Genomic DNA, 23,524 nt, shown 5'->3' on the forward strand with positions numbered 1-23,524 from the left:
TCTTCCCTTCAGGGTTGAAAAGTAATGGGGGTCAGTATAGGAATTCAGTGCGAATCTACATTGTTTGTAAACAAGGCCATGTGAATGCCCAAAAATCCCGCATGACCCTATGTTTTTATTGTTGAAACAGATAGGGCTACATTTGTACTTTCATGAATGAGATATGAAAGATTTTAATTTCTAAAGGTAAATCAGGTATAAATTTATTTCCACATATAGATTAGCATTAAAGTCAATGGGAGATTTTTTACTGAATTTACCCCTATAGGAAAATATGCACTTTTTCACTGTACTTGTCCAAGGCCACACAATAATCACAAAACTCATTTCCTGTAAATGTTAATGTAATGGAAGGATTTTGGAACCATTTAAAGCTGTTTGTTACACACATTTCTATCTTTAACTGTGGCTATCCATGATGCACTCAATGTACTGTGAGAGAAGCATGAAGTATATTGTAAAAAATCAGTTTTTGTGTCCAGATTGAAAGAAACAATAGAAATTACACTTGAGAGTTATGATATCAATGAACGGCATACATATTCTCCCCATTTACATCAGATTTTACACATATTTCTCCTCATAATGTATAAAATCATATGAAAAAAATGGATTACCTCCCTTTGACATAGTGGTGTTTTTTTTAGCTGTGCTACCCATGTTAAGATGTAGAACAAGTGGTAAATAAGCAATTTCTAGTATTTTAACACTCAAATAATCTGACCGCATGAAAGTATTCATTTTTTTTTACACAACGCCTTGAGTTTCTTTATTTAAAGAATATACTAGACAAGTTTTCATGATAACAGGTCCTTCATCCATGAAACAAGTTTTGAAATGTTTGTAATTGGATTTTTATGTTAAATAATTGCTTTTAAATATTCTAAATTGTTACTTCAATCTCCCAAATGTAAAGTTTGGTCATACCTAATCTTTTGTTTTTCATATTTGGCAATTTTTTTCTACTTCAGTTCTAGCTGTATAGTTTTGGCGAAGAACCCATCCTGATGTTGGGGTGAAACATAATTGTTGTTTTATTTGGTATGAAACTGCATAACAAAGCCTTTGAAAAGTCTTTTTGTGGTCTTTTCATGGTATTTAACCAAACACTTCCATAAAGGAAAAAGCTAACTAAGAGTACGCCAAGACTTTAGTTTCTAGATGTACTTGCAATACTAGTCAAAGCAAACACAGAAAACAATTCATATTTATTAATATTATTTTACACCATTCTTTTAAAAACAGTCTATGCGCAACTTCATATACCAAATATACATTGGCCGCAGTATGGGCTGTAGTATAAATTTTGCTCTATCTTTACAAATTCAGCATTTATGAAGGTTGTATTGAAACTGGAATTTGAAAATTGGATACATTATATGTTTATTACCACAAAAGTTGGAAAAGAAGTAAAAAAGTCCCTTATAATAATGCCTATGCTTATATTAATTAATTTATTAAGTTAAATTCAATGGTTGTAGTGGAATTCCATTTCTTTCATATCTATCTTTGCAGAAAATAGATGTTGACTTCACCTTAATTGAAACTCTTGTGTCAGCAACACAAATAACCATCACAAAACTGATTAAGCAACTTGGACACTACATGTAGTCATTGCCAAATGTGTCAGAGTGTTGTGGGTGTAAGAATGAGACAGTCTAACATTGACAACTTCCAAAGGCCTTACCTGGAAAATGTGGTCCAGAATCTAGATGACAGATTTCCAGACAACCTAGTACTTGTTGCACTATCTGTCATGGATCCAGACCTCTCAGCTGACCCTTCATTGAATGAATGGATTCAACACATAAAACTGAAGGTATGTACATTGAATTATTCATTAACTTAAATTGTTATGAAATATACATAATAACTAAAGGGGCTCGCGGGTCTAAATCAACTTTTTGTTCTAATATAGGATTTTGTTATTTTTATGCCCCACCTACGATAGTAGAGGGGCATTAGGTTTTCTGGTCTGGGTCCGTTCGTTCGTTCGTTCGTTCTTCCCGCTTCAGGGTAAAGTTTTTCTTCAAGGTTGTTTTTGATGAAGTTGAAGTCCAATCAATTTGAAACTTAGTACAATTGTTGCATATGATATGATCTTTCTAATTGAAGAGCCAAATTAGACTTTTGACCCCAATTTAACGGTCCACTGAACATAGAAAATGAAAATGGGAGTTTCAGTTTAAAGTTTTTTGTCAAGGTAGTTTTTGATGAAGTTGAAGCCTAATCAACTTGAAACTTAGTACACATGTCCCCTATGGTATGATCTTTTTAATTTTAATGCCAAATTAGATTTTTTACCAAATTTCACGGTCCCTTGAACATGGAAAACGATAGTGCGAGTGGGGCATCCGTGTACTTTGGACTCATTCTTGTTTTCTATGACTAAACTTTATCTTATACCTAATAGAAATATAAAATAAAAATATGGGGTCACTGTTCATTTAAGCTCACAATCTGCCTCTGAAAGAAGCATACATTTTTGTTAATGTCCTTTTTTTCTGTTGAACTAAAAGGAGAAATATTGGTAATATCAAAATAAAAAAAGAACTAAATTACAGAAATTGCTTAAATTTTACAATTATCTAGTTTTTGTACAGCTTGTTTGAAAACAATAATAAAAAATATAGGTCACTGATGAGTTAAAAAAGATATTTCATTTTAAATGACATTTTTAAACCAAAGGGAGATAATTTGAAGCGTTTTCAATGATATGAACATTTTTAAAGTCATCTGTGGCCAAACCAAATCGATTTGTCTGGGTGATTTTTGTACCATATTATAAAATAATAACTAATAGTGTAATACATAAAATTTGTAATGAAAAAATATTTGTTTATTTTTTTGTTGAATTTTTTATACCTGCGAGCCTCCTTAACACAAATAAATCGTACTTCTTATTGTCTGAGGATAAATGAAAAACTTAAAAACAATTTGTACCAAATTGTATTTATCAAGCTGGACCATACATATGCAGTATGATACTTGAACTGTAGTTTTTGACAAATAATCCCTGCACTCCATTTTTTCAGACTCTAGCCAAACATTTCAAGTCAGTTGGTATTGAAATAAAAGTTCTGGAAGAATGGGAAACACTGAGAACAGGGTTAGTGAAAGAATGTAAAGACATGACATTTAGGAAGACAATGAACAAAGTTGCCAGTTTCGGAACTTTGTATCCTGTGTTTGTTTAAGTATCAGCAATTGGCCTTTTTTTGCCAGTTTCAAAGCTAACTGTGAAAGATGTTTTTCATGTTGGAACAGAGTGAAAACATCTTTGAGAAACAGATTATGCCAATAGTGCTAAATTGTTTAATGCACATATCAATTGAAGGACCAAAGGAGGAAGCTTTTGATTTTGACAAATGTGTAGTGACCTTTAGAAAGTTAAAACAGAGGAAAATATCAACAAAATAATGTGTACATGACATTAATAAAACATTTTTTATCAGATATTAATTTATATTTATAATAAGAAAGCATCATTGACTCTTATAAATAAATAAAGAACTATGACTATGTTAAAATACTTTAATCAGTATACCTGTAAGTTAAAAGATATTTTAGTAAACAAGTAAAATGGTGTCTCCTCTGTAATCTTGTATCACCCATAGTTGACTTGCATATCAAATCTTGTCTTTGTTTCTACAGGTTGCTGCAAAAACAATGTACTCATCAGAGCTTGTAAATGTTCATAATGTATTGCCCATCGATTGGCACTGGCTGCAGCTCAGGCTACAGACAATATTCCATATTTGATGAAATTCAAGGACTTATTGCAACAGATATTTAAATTCTACCAACACTCAGCAGATAGAATAGCTGCCGTATTTTAGGAAATTGAGGTAATAATGTTTTATTTACATGTACAACACTTATACATCTTTATGGGAGTCCCATTGTTACTAAATTATGTTTATATTTTTATATGAATACTAATATTAAACAGAAAGTCATTACATATTACAGTATTTGATTTGCTAATAGTTATTTGAGTAGCTTAGTTTGACCATACAATCCATACATTATTCCTTTATTCTATATTCAGACAATACTTGGTGGACCACAATTAAAGATGAAAGAAGTCCTTGATATAAGATGGTTGTCACATGATAGAGAAGTGACTGCTATAAGAGAATACACTTATTGCTAGTCTAGAGATAGAAGCCAGTGAGAGGTCATATGTAACAGCTGCTGGTCTTGCAATGTTTGTAAAGACAACCAAATTTGTTGCATCAATCTACCAAAGCTACTGCATATGATGTCAGAACTCTCCCACACCTCGCAATATTGTCAAAAAAATCCAAGTAAGTTAAAAATTATTTCTTCTTTTGATTCATTATCTAATTAAAAGTTATTTATCAAATTGAAAAATAACATGTCTGTGCTTTCTAACTCTAATTAAAACTATCCATCAATTATGGGTCAAGAAAGGCAACTCTTTCTAAAATGTGAAAGGGAGATAACTTATGGATTAATAGACTATCTGTCAGAGTATGGTGTTAGACTGAGGTAGTCTAACATTAACAACTTCAAAAGGGACATATACCAGCCCTACCTCGAAAATGTTGTCCAGATGACTCCAGAACCTACATGACAAATTTCCAGACAACACGGCCCGCTAGTACTGGATGCACTATCTGTCATGGATCCAGACCTCTTAAATGCTGATGACCCTTCATTGAATGAATGGGTTCAACACATAAAACTGAAGGTGTGTACATAGAAGTACTCAATATATAACAAGTTATGAAATATATATTATTCTAATATGACGTGCTTCTTTCGCTTTGTAAACAACACTGTGATAAAATTCTCGATATATCTATACTTAGCGCAGACTCCGTGGTGTACATAGTAATGGCTGTTACAATATACTTCCCACGTAAATCCACATGTATTGAAACCTATTTGCAAACCCTTTGTCGATTTAATTGTTTTTAAAATTGCAATTCAGAAAAGACAAAATCACTTTTATTCTTATTCGGATGCATAATAAAAAGAAGTCATGCATAAGAGCTCGGAGAAACCAACAATATAAAAATAAAATAAAATTCCGCGAAAGTCTATTAATGTTTTTGGCGCATTTAAGTCATTTCAAAACATGACGTCATACAAATGAAAACTCTAGAGTTGAACGTTTTCTGTTACGTTAACTATTGACATGTCGTTTACTATTGTATTAAAATTGATTATCAAGGTAGGTTATGTTTGATTTTCTATTCTATTGCATTATTCGCATATGTACTGATTTCAGCAAGTAAACATGGCGGCTCATTGGTTACGAAATGTCAACTTTGGATTTGACGGTAGCTCACGGGAAAAACATATAAATCAACATGACAATTGTTGGTTTTGAGAATGAAACATATTTTTTTTCAACGGTTGTTCACGAAATAATCCGTGCAAGCTACGGATCTATTAAAATGATGAGCTTTATCTAACAGGGAGTAAAAAAGAACAGCCATACACACAGATTTACCCACCCTCGCTTCAGTTTTTTTAATGATCGTATTTGTCCTATTAGAATCGAAATAATTCATGGAAGCCATAGATTATTGGAAATTTACACATGGCCTGGGCCGTGATATTCGTTGATTTTATCCCTCGCTAACGCTCAGGATAAAATTCGAATATCACGGCCCAGGCCATGTGTAAATTTCCAATAATCTATGGCTTCCATGAATTATTTCTTAAATAAAATACAAATAAATCTTTCTACTTATTGTCTGAGGATAAATGAAAAACTTAAAAACAAATAGTAACAAAATTGTATTTATCAAGCTGGACCATACACATACAGTTTGACACTTTAACTGTAGTTTTTGACAAATAATCCCTGGACTTCAATATTTTTTCAGACTCTAGCCAAACATTTCAAGTGAAGTGAAATAGAAGTTCTGGAAGAATGGGAAACACTGAGAACACTGTTAGTGAAAGAATGTAAAGAGGTGACATTTAGGAAGACAATGAACAAAGTTGCTTGGAACTTTGTATCCTTGTCTGTCCAAGTATGCAGCAATTGGTCTTGTTTTTCCTGTTTTTTTTTTGTTGGAACAGAGTGAAAACACCTTTGAGAAACAGATTATGCCAAAAAGTGCTGAATTGTTTAATGCACATATCAATTGATTGAGGAGGAAGCTTTTGATTTTGACAAATGTGTAGTGACCTTTAGAAAGTTAAAACAGAGGAAAATATCAACAAAATAATATGTACATGGCATTAATATGTTAAGAACTATTGCAGACTGGATTATTTTTATTTTTGTTTGTAACTTAGGGTGGCTTAGGACTATTCGACTGCGCATAATTTCACGCATGAATTACAAAAGTATTTGTAGTAAATTCGATATAATTTTTCTAAATATTTTGATTGATTAGAAATATTAAATCATTGTTGTAAGAGACTAATAGACTAATAGACTAATAGAATATTTTCGTTTTTATCCGTATTTGTTAAAGAATCGGAATGACATTTCACCCATTTTCAACATTTTCCCGCCAAAATTTGGGTATTAAAGCAAAATATTTTTTTTTCCTTATCGGTGACCTATGTTTTTAATTGGCTCTTTCTTTGAAGATATATTCCAGCTTTTCATATTACAGTTTTGAACCTATTGTCATAGAACGTTTTTTTGATATTCCCATAAAAATATGTCAACACCTCTATTTTCCCTATCATTTCATTGAAAAATGGTCCCTTTTACATACCAGTTTAAAAGTAAAATTTTGAGCTTAAATGGTCCGTGACCCCCTATTTTTTTTCAACCAATTTGATTCATTTTGTTTAAAGAATAAAATAACCAAAAATACAGCACTTCTGATAGACACTTCGAATAGGACCAGGCCACCTTAAAGTCTTTCATTTATTCCTCTCATCTGTGATAAAAACTTTAGAGCTCCATGAATTGTATGAATTGCTATAGAATTAATCAAACAAATAGATAGGTATGACTTTAACATGTTTAAATATATAGTTCAGAAATAAAGCCCATGTTTAAAGATATAAACCTTAATGTTGTTTGAATTGCTCATGATCTGAAATCCTTAACCTATATATAAATGATATTTAGCTGCTCAGATTATACATGTATGATGTGTTTAACAGATATTAAAAGACCTCAATCTATCAAAACTTTTAGTGTTTCATCAACTTGCAGATGGATGAGCAATCAGAATTGAAAAATTATATTTGTACCACTTTTATGATTTAAGGGGGCTATAAATAAACGTTATCCTATAACTAATAGAAAAATGAAATGAAAATATGGGGTCACCATTCATTTAGGCTCACAATCAGCCTCTGAAAGAAGCATACATTTTTGTTAATGTCCTTTTTTTCTGTTGAACTAATAGGAGAAATAGAGGTAATATCGAAATAAAAAAAGAACTTAATTTCAGAAATCGCTTAAAGGAGAAGGTCCGTTAAGGACCGATTTTGGCCTCAAATTTCAGTTTCATCTGGCGAAAGATTTTGACCACTTTTTAAACACTTAAGTGTCTATTTCACATTAATTAATTTATTTAATTGTTTAAATAAACCAATTTTTCAAGACGTTTCGGCAAATGGCCTTCTTCAGTTCTTTATTTTTCCTCTCAACTACATGAAAAATAAAGAACTGATTGGCCGAAACGTCTTGAAAAATTGGTTTATTTAAACAATTATATAAAGTATGTTCCCTATTGGAATTTTGAAAACAAGAATTAATTTATTATTGTGAAAGATTTTAACTTATTTCCATTAAAAACGATCCGATTCAAGCTCAAATATGAAAAATATACATACATTTTTAATCTACCAAATATGCGAATAAATGTCACTTTTCAGATGGTTTTTGTCAAAAATGAAAGTGGCCGCATCCGTGTTCATCCTCAATCTTTATATATGTTATTTATAATCATCAAATACAACTTCCATTTCATTATTTTGGATGAACACGAATGCGTCCACTTTCGTTTTACACGGAAGCCGTCTCAAATTTAAGTAAAATGCTTTAATTTGTGAAGATTTCAGTATTTTAACATGACTTAATAGTGCTAGTACCCAATATATGTACATTGTATTGTCAAAAACAGCTCATATTTATGTAGCAGAACCATTCTACTATCCAATAAATAACTAAAAGTTTACATTTTAACAATTTTGTAAAACTTCCATATTTTGGGGCCAAAAAGGGGTCTTTCTGGACCTACTCCTTTTTAAAATTGTTAAGTTTATGTACAGCTTATTTGAAAACAATAATAAAAAATATAGGTCACTGAATAAGTTAAAATAGATATTTCAATTTTAATGCCAAAAAATGGCATTTTTGCACCAAAGGGAGATAATTTGGAGCTTTTTCAATGATGTAAACATTTTAAAAGTCATCTCAGGCCAAACTGAATCAATTTGTTTGGTTAATTTTTGTATCACATCATTAAGGAATAATTAATAGTGTAATAAATAAAAAAAAAATGTTTTTATTGGTGGAGAAATCTGGAGTGCTAAAAAATACCAACCTTAGTTAGGAAAACTAAAAATCCTAGTCAATTTATTTTGGTCTTGATTGCACCTGGTTTCAAACTCACAGCCTCAGTGTTGACTGGCTAGGGATTACAGTAGTTGAACTACTCAGACCACTTGGCCAATGATGCCCCATTTTTTTTTAAAGAGAAGTCAACATTAACACAATGGTTAAAAAAAAGGGGAGATAACAACTTTGATGTAAAAATGAATAAATAGAATGCTTGGTAAATGCAAGTAAAAATTCATATAGATATACGATTGGGGGTTAAATTAGGAATTTAATTCAATTAACTTTTTCCTTGGTGATATGATAATTTTTGAACAGATCAAGATATTTATTTTATTTTGATTACCCAAAGTTGAGAAGACCTCAAGAATAACATTGATTCATTTATTTTCAAACTTTTTTTTAATATAGTAGTTTTTACCACAGTTTTCCTTATATTATAAAGAGTTGTCATATCTTTTAAATGGCCTTTTTAAAAGTACTAGTCAAACTGAATATTTATTTATTTTCATTAAATATTTTTTAAGGTTGTTATAAATTTATTGAGTTTATGTTAAGATATATTTTAATAGACCCTATTAAATGCATGGTAAAAAAAAAGCCGGTAATACAAATATTTCAAATCAGAAATGATCTTCATACAAAAACAGATCTATTCAAAATAATAGACAGTACTTTGGATTCTTCATAATATACCAGGAAATATGAAGAATCCACAGTGTTGTCAGTTATTTAAAAAAATCTTATTTTGAATAATTTGTTTCCTCCTTTTCATTGTCAAAATAATGTACAACAGTAACAAAAAGCTATTTGCTATGATGATATTTTGTTTATATTTATACAACCCTGAGGAAGCAGATTGTGTCTAATTTCTTTTTGTTTATTATGTATCATAATGCATTGTTATTATATATGATATAATGGTAAATAAAGTTCATTTGAGAAAACCTATCTCATATTTTATTTGATATGAAAAAAAAACAGAAAATGAGGCATGATTGCCAATGAGACAACCAAATTACATAGATTATTAACAAGGGTACAGCCTTCAACAATGAGCAAAACCCATACCACATTGTCAGCTTAACAATTTTCATTGAATTTAGCCTGGATGGTTGCGTAAACGGAAATGGAAAAAGAAATAATTAACATATTTTCTTTTTTAATATTTTATCTTCATAGGCATGTTGTCTTTTTTTTATACTGTTTACAAAGAAAGGTAAATAGATGAATGTATTTAAAGTAAAAGATTTTAAAGCATAAAGTATTGAAATAATAAGCAAGATATGATGAGACTATGTTTTTTTTAAAAATATTTAATAAAGTTATGTGTGCATCGTTCATGCAATTCAATATAGTCTGTGTGACTGTTCTTATTTAAAAAAAAAAGTAGGATAAACGTCAAAAAGACAGTAACTCATCAGCAACAAACAAATCTACATATGGCATAAAAAGATGGAATCTATAGATAGGTTGTGAAGTGATCAAATTTTGGAAAAAGTGATTTCAATAGTTTTTTCTTTGTTTCTTTTTTTCAATTGCCTTGAATCAGAATGAATGATGTGGTGTATCTTGTTGCATTGTTCTGCATTGGTGATTTTCGTTGTATCTTTTTTGTATAATGCCAATGGAAAGAAAACTTACAATAAACCTAATGGGACAATGATATATGGACAACAACCGATAAGGAAACGTGGGAAGTAGAATAGAAATTTGTATTTTTATGTAAAAATTGAGAAAATCACTCACTATACAAAGCCTTTCTTGCTCGATTACATTACCGAAGTATGTTTTTTTAGTTTTAATGTCAATAACACATTACACTCCTGGAATTTCAAATCAATAGTAACGAATTGGTGTGAAATAGTGGTGGAAAATTAGATTCCTACATTGATATACAATTTGCACAGTGCTCGTATCTAGTTAGTCGTAGTCGTGTCCTAGAGTTTTCAAACGAAAATTTTCCACACTGCTTGAAATGGAATGCTGCTTAGTTCTTCTCTGAACATTCAACCCTCAGGTTATTCAATCCATCTCAAGAAGCCATGAGTTTTATTTTATAAAATTACAATTAAAAATTGTGTCACTGGTTCAGTATGCTGTTTTGCCTTAGCTGAAAAACTTAAAAAGAAAGGTGAAAGTAAGATACTAAAGGGATATTCAAACTCACAAGTAGAAAATAAACTGGCAACGCCATGACAAAAAAAAAAGACGAAAAAGACAAACAATAGTACACAAAACACAACATAAAAAGTAAAGGTTGATCAACACAAATCCCACCAAGATTGGTGATCTCAGTGGCTCCAGAAAGACCAACAGATTCAGCTACACATGTGACGCCTTTCAACGGACATGAATTTATAGTCATTCACACTAGAGGAAAGTTGAAATTTGCTTAGGTAGTTTTTATTAAAGATTTGGATGCTATTTCAAGACAACTGAAAAACCATTCTTATCTGTTCTTTTCAAGTTTTGATGGAAATAATTTACACTATGCATCTGGACGTTTGGATGTTTCTTCTGACCAAACACCCAGTAAAATTCAAGATATCACTACTTAAAACACCTGACCCAGACAAATTCCTTGAGATTCTACAAAAGCAACTACCGCAAAGACCAGAAAACATAATGCCCATAAATTGGGCACTAAAGAAAATGCAACATTGACACTCTTATCTGTCTAACAAAAGGTACACTGATCAGTTCAGAAGGATCACTTTACTCAGTTAAACTGGTACAATAGACATCAAAAGCATTGGTTAGGGTCTGGATGCGGTATACAGAATAGTGAATAATGGTTAAAACGTGAAGAATAAAGAAATAAAGAACCCATTCAGACCCTCAAGATGTAGTGTGAGCTACAGCTTACTGCTTTATGACCCTGCTCTTGCTTCTGTGTGAAAGAAATACATTTACTATTAAAAATGTTAATCGATATCAGAAAGTAAGAGCATACTTTATAAGCTTGCCAGTTTTAAACTTGGTACCAAATATGTAGAAGCTATGAAATGTATTTGACAAAAAGTAATGTAAAATAGATCTTTGAAGGTCTAAAATTAAATTACACAACCAATATGCAATTCTATAGTTTTTGACCGAATATCTAATCTGTCCTTAAAACTTAGGCTGAATAATAGTTTATGAAAATAACTTCCATGCTTCCTTGTTATAATTCAAACTCAAATTATCATCAAACAAGAAGTGACTGTCAAGCAGACATGTTACAAACATGTGGTTACAACTCAAAAGTTCCAAACTATATTTTAAATCTTTCAATAATACAGATGTTGAGATATATGTAATCCAAGTTATAAATTTATGAACACCTGAATGTTTGAACATACAAACAGACTTAATGAATGCAGTACACCACCCATTCTGTGTCAAGAATTTGGTAGTATTTACAATCAAAGCAAGCTTGTCCACCAGTGTTTCTATTCTGTATTCATTATCTAAATGAAGAAATCCATTTTTGTCAAGCCTGCGACTTTTGTCGCAGAAAGCTCGACAGGGATAGTGATCCAGCGGCGGTGGCGGCTACGGCTACGGAGGTGGCAGCTCACTTCTTAAAAGCTTTATATTTTAGAAGGTGGAAGACCTGGATGCTTCATACTTTGTAAGTGGATGCCTCATGTTACGAAGTTTCTGTCAGTCAAGTGTCCAATGTCCTTGACCCCATTTTCATGGTTCAGGGACTACTTGAAAAAAAAGTTAAGATTTTTTGTAATGTTAAATTCTCTCTTATTATAAGTAATAGGATAACTCTATTTGATATGTGCGTACCTTGCAAGGTCCTCATACCCATCAGACAGTTTTTTACTTGACATCGACCTCATTTCATGGATCAGTGAACAAGGTTAAGTTTTGGTGGTCAAGTCCATATCTCAGATACTATAAGCAGTAGGTCTAGTATATTCGATGTATGGAAGCGTTGTAAGGTGTACATGTCCAACTGGCAGGTGTCATCTGACCTTGACCTCATTTTCATGGTTCAGTGGTTATATTTCAGTTTTTGTGTTTTGGTCTGTTTTTCTTATTCTGTATGTAATAGGTCTACTATATTTGGTGTATGAAATGATTGTACAGTGTACATGTCTAGCTGGCAGGTGTCATCTGACCTTGACCTCATTTTCATGGTTGAATGGTCAAAGTTAAGTTTTTGAGTTTTGGTCTTTTTTTCTAATACTAGGTGTATGGAAATATTTTATGATCTATATGTCAGTGGCACAGGTTTTATTTGACCTTGACCTCATTTTCACGGTTCATTGCTCTGTGTTAAGTTTTTGTGTTTTAGTCTTAAACTATAAGCAATAGGTCAACTATATTTGTTGTTTGGAAGCATTGTTAGCTGTACATGTCTGCCTTGCATGGTTGATCTGACCTTGACTTCATTTTCATGGTTCAAAGGTCAATGTTTAGTTTTCTTGGTTTATGTGACAGTTGTAATAAAGCTTTATATTTAGGACTTTCAACATAATATCAATGATTAGTAAAGAAGGCGAAACATTTCAGTGTGTGCACTCTTGCTCATAAAAATGACAAAAACAACTTCTGATTTTGTGTATAGATTTAATCAGTAAATTCAGTGAAACATCAGATAATACTGACCTCAATAACAACAAAAGCATCATGCCAATTTAAATTCATTCAATAGAAAAATACATCCAAACATTTTACAATATGCATGCACAAAGATATGGATGGAACAATAAACTGTGAAAAAAATTGATGATGATCAACCAAATCTGTTATCTAGAATAAAAGATGAAAGGAATACAGTGTGTCCTGTCTCATCTGGCTGGCAACAGGCAGCAAAGTTCTAGACTTTCAGTAGACTTGTGATCATAGACATCTACATAAATGATACATTTTCTATACTATTGTTATATGCCTGAAATGTCTAAAGATGGCAGGAATCTTATAATAAAAAGAGGAACAACTTGTATTCCATTTATTACTGTGCATGGACGTCCTGAAAATAAGTTTACTACAGACACATAAAATATTTTTTAAATTTTAGTCCTTTTTCTAAGAAATTATGTCAAATGGAGGAGGATTTTTTTTCAATCAAACGGCCAGAAATTGAATGGAATAATACAATTAAAAATAAAAATTACCATTAAAATATAAAAATAAAGGGAAAAAATATCAGGTAGACAGAGGCAAGAATATAAAACTTAATTCAATTTGGCTTCATAAGATTTTCCATACAAAATTTAACATGCTAATAAACAGTCATGTAAATCCTCAAGGAGGCTCGCGGGTAGAAAAATTTCAGCAAAAAAATAGCAGTTGTTTTTTTCATTAAATTTTTTATTTATTACACTATTAGTTATTATCTTCTGATATGGTACAAAATCAACTGAAAAAATGGTTAATGTTTGGACCCAGATGACTGTAAATATCTTTATATAACTGAAAAAGCTCCAAATTATCTCCCTTTGGTACAAAAATGCAATTTTTTGCATTAAGATTGAAATATCTTTTTTAACTCATAGGTCACCTATATTTCTTATTGTTGTTTTGAAATAAGCTGTACATAACCTAAATAACCGTAAAATTTAAGTGATTTCTGTAGTTTAGTTCTTTTTTTATTTCGATATTACCTCTATTTCTCCTATTAGTTCAACAGAAAAAAAAGACTTCAATAAAAATGTATGCTTCTTTCGGAGGCAGATAGTGAGTTTAAATGAAAGGTGACCCCATTTTTTTATTACAATTTTCTATTTAGTATATGATAAAGTTCATTTATCAAAAAACATAGCAAAATCTTTTTTTTTATTTTTTACCCGCGAACCCCCCTTAAAATGCCAATTTTTATCACACATAACCAGCACAATTTTAATATGAAAATAACATTGAATGGTGCACTGCTATGTCATGTGTTGATTCATCTTCACTCTATCAAATGTATTTCACATCACATCAATAAATCATGTCGTAGATATTTAAAATAGTTAATATATATTGTACTATTTAATCTGTTAAATAGCCAATCCCCCCTTTTTCCATAAAATTACATGTAATAACATCTCAAATTTCAATATGCAAGACAATAAATATACACACATCTACTGTCTTTACAAAAAGACCAAGATATTCATTGAAATAAAATTAGAGATTCAAAACAACCTTTTTCAAAATAAATGCAAAATATTTGTACCAGTAAATTCCACCTATATGTCAGCTTAATTCAACTGAAGTCATTTCACACCTCTATTGGTGTTATATAAGAACTGTAACATTTAAAAAAAACCAATATATCAACTCAAATTTACTAAATCATTTCATACACAAAATAAGATAAAAAATATTGCAGCTGATATGTGACAACAAAATGAAAGGGAACTTATCATAAATAAACAAACAATAAAAATACAACAAATAAAAATACAACAATGACTGAAAGTCTATCAAAACACAGATCAACACTTCTGAATGATAGATCTTCTTGTTCATTCCAGAAACAGTTCTGAGATTATACAAGTTTTACTGTTAATCTACCTAAGAGTGACAAGTCTCCTTTTCTGTATAAAAATGTATTAAAAAAACCAACTTAAAACAAGCAGATTCATTAGTAAATAATTCCTTCGTTTATCAATTCAATAGAGGTAAAAACAATCTTAATATTTGTAAATGTGTTATTTCTGATTTTGTTAGCACTTATCTTCATCTTCCATTATTACAAATTTAACTTGACTATCCTATGTATTTGAAACATGTTAGAGAACTTTTTTCTGGAGTAGATTAATGGTAAATAAATGAAGTCAATAAGTTGTACAAGTATGAAAGATACAACCTTCATTAAAACAAAAATAAATAAACAAATGTTTACAGTTAGGATAAGCTGAGAAAGAACTGAATATCATAATTCGGAAAATTATTGCTACATGTATGTGATGTAATAAGTTGCTGCTTTCAAATTACATGAATCAATATCAATTGTCAAATATTCAAATTTTAGTATATAAAAATTAATTACAAATATCTTTTCCAAACTTAATCTATCTTTTAATGATTTTATGAGTATGGTGGGATGTGGCTATTTGATTGATACAACTTATTGTAAATTCTCTACAAAATATTGAAAATTACAATATTCCTTAAAAATTCTAAGTTTCATTCACAAAATGGCAGGCTAGGATGAATTCAGGTATTCACACATATTTGAAATTAATGCATTCTAATAAAATCAAATTGTTACAACAAAAATGAAAATCATAGCAAATCTTCAAGTAGATAAACTCCTTGCCATTTTGTTATAGACATTCCTACTTTTTACAGTGATTAAGAGAAACTCTCTTATACAATCCTCTAAACAACCACTGCCTAGTTTATAAGAAGCAATGAGTACTGAGTACTATCTTTTTAATTAATGCATACTAGGGTGGTACCTAACACTACAGGGAGATAACTCTGTAAAATTCAGCTAAATGTTTTAATCACATTGATTTGTTAAGGAAATATTAAAAGCTTCTCAATGATCAAAATCAGTGTTTGTCAAACTACTATATATCCAATGAAATTTTTCCAAGAAAGTGTGTGTTTTTTTGAAATTTTCATATTTTTGTCAAAGGATCAAAGTTTTATGAAAATGATACAAGCCAAATTAATTTTAGTAAAGGTTTTTGGTACCACCTTAAGTTAAAAAATATAATGCATTAATCTTGGGTACTCTGTACTTGAATAGGTACATTTTCGTGGAGTAGATAGGATTGTCGTTTATTAGCTAGACTAACATAACAACTATCATACAGGAAAATATTGATAAGTTTACAGGTCTATTCCAAGGATAATATCCTCATCTAAACAGAAAACTGATTCAGATTACTTCTCACAACAAAACATATAACTAACTCCATTACTTCAATTTTGATTTCAAATCTCAACATAAAAAAACATTAAAAAAAAAATATTCCTCAGAAGCAGATCTTTTTACATTTTTATACTGATTATAATATATGTGACTTGTAACTGGAAATCCTTCATCATGTTCTTAAAGTCAAGTACATTTTCTTTAAATGATTAACAGTTCAAAATAGGACCAAAAAAAACCTTCAAAATTTAACTTTTCTTATTAAGTTACACTGTAAAGGAAATAACTTTTACTTTGTGCTCAAATAAATCAGTATTATTTTTAGTGGTGAAATAAAACATTACTAGATAAAGGATCCATAAAATTGAAAATATTAAATTTCCACTAATTACACCAACATAAATTTTAGAATGACAAACATTTTGTCTAAAATTTCAATTCTTCACCCAAACCATGAAGAAAATTAAAAATCCCAAATGCACTGTTCCAAATCTCCGAACCAGCAGAGATGAATCATCATAACATTATTGTAGCGAACATAGAGAACTTTTCTGCGGTTTATTTGTGACAGGTTTAGCCGAAGCTTCGTTCTTATATTGTACAATTTCTGCCTTGATCACTTTCTGATGTTGTTCTACTTCAGGCTTAGTCAGTTTTATACCAAGTATGTCTGCTGCTACTCGTTGAAAACACAGAGACACCTGGAAATATATATTTATAATTTTCAAAAAATATTCTTGAACATGACTTTTATCAAAAATTTTCCTCATTAAACTAAAAATTTAAATGTACAGATAAGTGGTAGAAATCAAGTAATTTTAAAAACATGGATTCACTGTTCACATACGAAAAGAATTGTGTGTTGTGCTGCAGGAAAAAACCCATCTATATAACATTCTTTATTCTTGTTATTTAGTGAAATGATGATAGTCACATACTATGGAAAAACGAAATGGCCAGTTAGCTCATCTGTTGGTAATTACTTTAAGTGTTTCTATTAATACAAGGAAAGTATGTTTGCTGTGTGTTGTTCTCTCTCAAACTGCTCTAAAAATTCAGAGTTTCATTGTTCATAAATCATGTTTTTAATTTATGTGTATGGTTTCTGGCTTTTTTTTTTCATTTGTGCCCTGTTAATGTTTAACATTTTTTCTATATTTCTACAATCTATTATATATTTGAAAAGAAAAAACACAGTTCATGCCATCTCTTTTTTTTTATAGACTGTTTGGACATAGACATGATAACTTAAAAACCTGTTATAAATACTTACAGAATCTCCCGTTTTAGCGGAGACAAAATGACTTGACATTCCTTTTTCCTGAGCAAACTTTTGATGCTTATCGATTTTCACAGTTCTCATGTGTTCTAAATCAACTGTAGAAAAAAAATTAGTTATGTTTATATAAGTTTTTACTCAATAATTTTCTTTTGCATATATTTCATAAAAGTATAAAACACAATGTAGAAATCTATATTATAGCAATGTACTTTTAAAAAACAATAGTAAGTTATGCAGAGACTTATCATATCCAACATTTCCTTTATAAACGGTATGTATATTACATCAAAAAGTTTGTGCAGTTAATAATATAATTATTTCTTCCAGTACATATTTATGTGCTCATCAACATGAGGAGACTACTCAGTGATAGTCATCTGCTTTGATTTGTTCAAAATTCGGTGTTTAAGATGTCAAATCTTTAATTGTCCATTTGTTTGAGTTTATATTATGACCTTTTTTTAGGGGCTAGCTGAAGGACTCCACCGGGTGCAGGTGTTTCTTGCTTCATTGAAGACCAATTGGTGGCCTTTCGGCTTTTTATCTGCTCTATGGTCGGGTTGTAGGCTCTTTGACACATTCCCCATTTCCATTCTCAATTTTATTAATTGACATTTATCATTCTAATCATATGCTGTTGGGCTATTTTATCACAGATTTTCCTTTAAATACTTTTAAAATCTTTAAAGCATTTAGTCTTTAAAAAGAACAGTTTACTTACTTTTATTTCCAACTAAAGCTACATGAGGCAATTTTGTTTCTTTTCCAAATACTTTCTTCAGTGATGAATACCAATCATCTAAATTTTCAAAGCTTGCATAACTTGTAATATCATAAACTAACACGATACCCTGAAATACAGAAGAACAGGCTTTTCATTTATTTTCAAAATTGATTCACAATATAATATATGAAAAGACAAGTTGTGACCAGGATAATTCTATTCCAGGATGCTTATGTTTTCAGAATCATGTTTAAAAAAAAAAAAAAAATCTGACACAAATAATGCATGATCTGTCTTACTTCCCCTTGTAATTCTGTTTGGAAATTGCCACCTAAATCTGAGAAATTACATATGTAGGTATGTGTAAAATACTTCAATGCCAAACACCAAGTTTTCATCTTTGACTTAAAAGTGGATGATCAGAAAGGTTGGCAAAAAAATAAATCAAGATGACAACCAATAAAATTATCTCCCCTTTAATCTTAAAAAAAACTGTAAACCACCCTACTTTTGCAAGTGAGTACAAATCATTGGCATGTGTTAATCTTGAATCTTCTCTAATAAACAAACAAAGATAGAAAATTGAAAATGAATCCAAGGATATTCAACAAGAAAGGACTAACCATGAGATAAAGTATAAGTTATTCTTTTAAAAGTCTCTTCAATGATAAGTATTAATAAGAGCAAACTTTGCTCCCTTAAAAGTTAAAATATCCATGACATGTATGTACATTTAAACTTACATGTGATCCAAATATGTAGTTTTCTAACATTTTACCACCTAATGTCTGTCCACCTATATCCCATACTTGTAAAGCTACATGAACATTTCCTAAAACAAATACAATTTATTTATAGATTGTCATACATTTAAATAAATAAAAGTAAAACTAAAGTTTAAAATTAACCTACAACTTATATGGTAAAAAATAGATTATAAATGTAATAAAAGAATATTTGACTTTATTAAATAAAGAATACCAGTTGAGGGATGAATCAATTTCTAAATTTTTCAATGAAAAGTAATTTAAATGTTATGATTTTATAAAATTCCATTCATTCATGGATTTAACAAGCTTAAAAATTATAATGTAAATTCAGAAATTAAATGCATGGGTTTATCCATCAATTTGGATCTGTGAAAAAAAGTTGAGTTTATTAGTATATATTGTGTATTATATTTCTGTCTGTAAAACAAGAGATAAAATAGTTAGATGCTAACATTCTGTATGCAGATACATGTAATCATCTAAGCAGAATTTTGTATTTCTACTAATATAACTGTGCAAGGAACTGCTTCCCCATTATCCACATAATTGCAATAACTATCCATAATTTGATATAAAGGATGACAAGTCATTTTATCTTTCATTAATATGACTACATTAGGTAGACATTAACTAGAGAAAATCCAAATGGAAAATTGAATAATTGCAATATTTTTCCTGTGATTTTTTTGACACTGCCTTTATTTTCACATTCATAGTGGTAAAACTGCTAATTTAATATGAAGTACTTAAATGAAATACTTGTGTATTAGACACCAAATTTCATGCATTAAAACCCTTTCAATTTATTTGTCAATTTTTTATCAACCTTATTCAACAAATACCTGGTAAAACTATTCTTTTCAAGAAAAAGTCAATTCCAACTGTCTGTTTATACTGCCTTCCAAACTGTTCTTGTGCATATCTAGTAGCAAGAGATGTCTGTAATGTGAAAGAAAAGTACTCCTTTAGTTAATACTCAAAAAAGCTAATTTTAAAATGTAAGTTGCACAAAAGTATCAAAGTCAATAAGTGGACCATGATTACACGAACAGGGCTTAATAATAATAGTGTAATTTTTGATTTTATAAAAATGGATAATTACCACGTGAATCACTGTTTACATTTACTCGGAAGAAATTGTTCTGAGTATTCTTTATTTTGATTGGTTAATTTGTTACCTGGATACAGGACACTCTTATATATTTCTGTGTTTCGGGATTCACGGTACATTTGAAATTTTTTGTTGAAATTATTTATATAGAGATTTTCTTATGTGAGAAGCCTGGTAATTCAATGTATAATTTCTAAAGAGATGAGATGTGCCTGTGACAATGCTCAGGGTTCTCGCTAAGGATTTTTGAAGGCGAGTCCAGGGAGTCGTCATTTTTAGCCATGATGAGTCCAACAGAAAGAAGAAAATATTTTATTGCATTATAATGTAATATTTTAGTCTCCATTTCCTAACAGAGCAATGAAATGACGTTAAATTCAGATCACTTTTAAACTTTTGCTATAAAATGCAAATATTTGTGTTTAACTGTGTTCAGTTTATACAAAATGTTTCAATCTTGATGCATCTGTGGACTCACCAGTTTTGAAAATGGTGAGTCCAGACAGATTTTGATGAGTCCAGGACTCATGGACTTGCCTTAGTGAGATATATTATTATTATGCTACGTGTACTACAACTGCATATCAAATACATGTAGCATTAACTTAGCATAAGTGGTTCCTGTTTAACTGACTTAATAACAAACTCAATTGTTGCATCACATACATACATGTATCACTATGAGGCCACAATTAAAAATATTTTGGTTTGCCCAAACCCTACCCAAAGGTTGAGACAGTGGGTAGGTACTTAGGTAGGCATTTTCTTTTTTTTTCAAAAAGAAAAATTGAAGTATCGGGTGTTAATTATTAGTCTTCATGCCTATCTGATTAAAAAAACCTTCTTCAAATCAGGACAAAAAAAGAATTTGAGGCAGTTTTTTCTGGGTAGGTAGTGTTTGGGCAAACAAACTTATTCTTTTTTATGGCCTGACAGATGCTATAAATTTCACAAATACATATACTTTTTACTTCCAAGACTTTGTCTTAGGAGAGATCGGAATAAAATAAATGTCTATGTAAATTGTAAAGAAGGACTTTTTATTTGTATACCTAATCTTCTGGTGCATATTTAGACAATACAACCCAAGGCATGCAGTATCTTTAACATATTTAGATTAGTTAATTTAAAGGACAATTGATTATTTATAAAATTGTCTTGTTCATTATTGATTGTGACCCACACATGTATGTCATGTATGTATTCTTCTGACCATTTTGTTTGCTTTTCCTTGTTAATTAATGTTTATCAAATTTAACATTATTGATTCTTTTTTTATTTCAAAAATCAATTCATTTTTTACAAATTAGTTAAAACTTCATTACCGTAAAGTTAAACAATTGTTTGCAGTTCTCTTTATAAAGTTATAGTCTGTTTAAGATCTGCATATTGACTTAGATTTTACAAATTAATCAATACTTTAAGTTTAACAATTTTTTGCTGTACAAAATGATAAATTGGTACTGGTTAATTAATACATGTACATAAATGTTCAATATATAAGAAGTCACATCTTAAGTTTTACAGTAAAACTTTTATGTTTGTCTTGAAAAAAGTAATTGATTGTTTGCCTTACATGTACATGTATAAAAGCTTGATGAACACCAAAATGTACTGTAAAATCAAAAAAGATGTTCCCATAGCTAGGTTAAAGTATATCGAAATCACTAAATAAGCAGTTTTTTTCTCTCTTTTTTCATCATTGTATGTTTGGATTGGTTGATTCATAATTGTTATTCATTACAGCCAATTGTGATTTGTAGAAGAAGATGTACATGTAGTAACAAGGCCTCTGCAATATTTGCCCATATACATGTATATATATATATATCTGTTAAAAAAAATAATACCCTTTCACATGAAAACAGGCAATCCTTGTACATGCTACATGTTCTAGTAAATTAAGAGTGGAGTCAAACTCCTCTTGTAAAGAATAAAAAGGAATGTGGTGACTATACAATGTACTTATGTGAAACAGTAATCGATCATTTTTTATAGAAAAAAAATGAATACAACTTTTTTAATAGTATATAAATGTAATACAGTTTGGAGATCAGGAATTATTCAGATATTAACTTAATCCTGTTTGTAAAACATTATTTTTTAGGCTGTTATGTCCCAGATTTTCTGTTTTTGATGCTGAATAAAACAGGAAAAAGATTTTCAATGGCAGACAAACTGGATTTTAGTGTACATGAACTTAAAGATCAAGTATGTACAATGTACATGTATGTACTTCAAGATTACGCCAATTTAGACGCACCCCTTGATTGACTGCAATACAGCAGATCCACTCACTAAGGATTAATGGAGATGTGTCCTTTACAATATTTTCCCACCACCAGAACAATCCCCACCCAAGGGTGCAGGACACCGTGAAGTCTGTTACATGTATTATGGTGGAGGAAACCGAAGTACTCGGAGAGAACCACCGGGCCAGTCTGTGGAAACAGACAAACCAGAGAGATATCAGAAGATTGAAAAACATGAAACATGTCAAAATTTGTGCAAAATTATATGTACAAAATTTTTAGCTAATGACAGTTATTTGACCTTTATCAAATGTGTGTTATGACTCAGTCTGCCATAGAAAAAATAAATTGAAGCTTAAGATTAATATTTGAGTAGTTACTTTGTTTACTTTTACTTTTATGTGTGATTAAGAGTTTTTCTGAGCTATCAGAAGAAGATATTGAGTGATCAGATTTATATTTTTTATGATCTGATTTTATGTTTTTATGTGTTCAACTGTTCAAGGAAGTGATACACGAAATGTGGGTTACAATAAATATTTTATGGAGTATGCTTTATTCAGTTTTACAATCACAAAAACAAACTTTTCATTGTTTCCTGTTTAACAGATATATATATGCCTTATATCCTTGACACGTTTTATGTATTCTCGGTTGCTAAACACAACACTGATGGAATGTTTTACCTTTCCTGAAGCACCATCTCCCATAATAACAATTTTGAGCTGTTTGTCAGGTGCTTCATCTTCTGAGTCCGACATATTGAACAAAAATCAAACAATTTAGACTATAAAAACAGGGATTATTTCTATTTAATCATGTTTTACTCCTGTATTTACATCTACGGTCAGGTCACCCAGGTCTTTCTGTCAGATTAATGCTTGAACTTTTACCTTCTATTTCTGCTTCTAACAAGCGTTCTGTTGACAGGAATGTACCGAAAATAATTAAGGGCACCCTACAGGGGATTTGATGTAAGAAGAAACGCCTGTATAGAAATGCTGCAAATAAGTTATGCTTGCACATATTATCTATTGCAATTTTAAAAGATAAA

At 30.3% G+C, this 23,524-nt stretch overlaps 2 protein-coding genes across 2 annotated transcripts; one reads left to right on the forward strand and one right to left on the reverse strand.

Annotated features, from left to right (window-relative positions):
* The first annotated feature begins 1,358 nt into the window (after positions 1-1,358).
* Positions 1,359-3,197, forward strand: LOC134716613 (uncharacterized). Its single transcript, XM_063579623.1, has 2 exons — positions 1,359-1,819; positions 3,036-3,197. Exons 1-2 carry the CDS (start codon positions 1,622-1,624, stop codon positions 3,195-3,197), a joined length of 360 nt encoding a protein of 119 aa, XP_063435693.1. The 5' UTR covers positions 1,359-1,621.
* Positions 3,198-14,282: 11,085 nt separating this feature from the next.
* On the reverse strand, positions 14,283-23,357 carry LOC134715293 (ras-related protein Rab-28-like). The gene is made up of 6 exons (XM_063577395.1): positions 23,157-23,357; positions 19,950-20,046; positions 19,081-19,169; positions 18,335-18,464; positions 17,605-17,708; positions 14,283-17,032 (listed from the first exon to the last, which is right to left on the reverse strand). The coding sequence occupies exons 1-6, from the start codon at positions 23,229-23,231 to the stop codon at positions 16,856-16,858; spliced, it is 672 nt and encodes a 223-aa protein (XP_063433465.1). The 5' UTR covers positions 23,232-23,357; the 3' UTR covers positions 14,283-16,855.
* Between the last annotated feature and the right edge of the window lie 167 nt (positions 23,358-23,524).

This window comes from Mytilus trossulus, chromosome 4 (assembly GCF_036588685.1).
Source record: "Mytilus trossulus isolate FHL-02 chromosome 4, PNRI_Mtr1.1.1.hap1, whole genome shotgun sequence".
Classification (NCBI taxonomy): Eukaryota; Metazoa; Mollusca; class Bivalvia; order Mytilida; family Mytilidae; genus Mytilus; species Mytilus trossulus.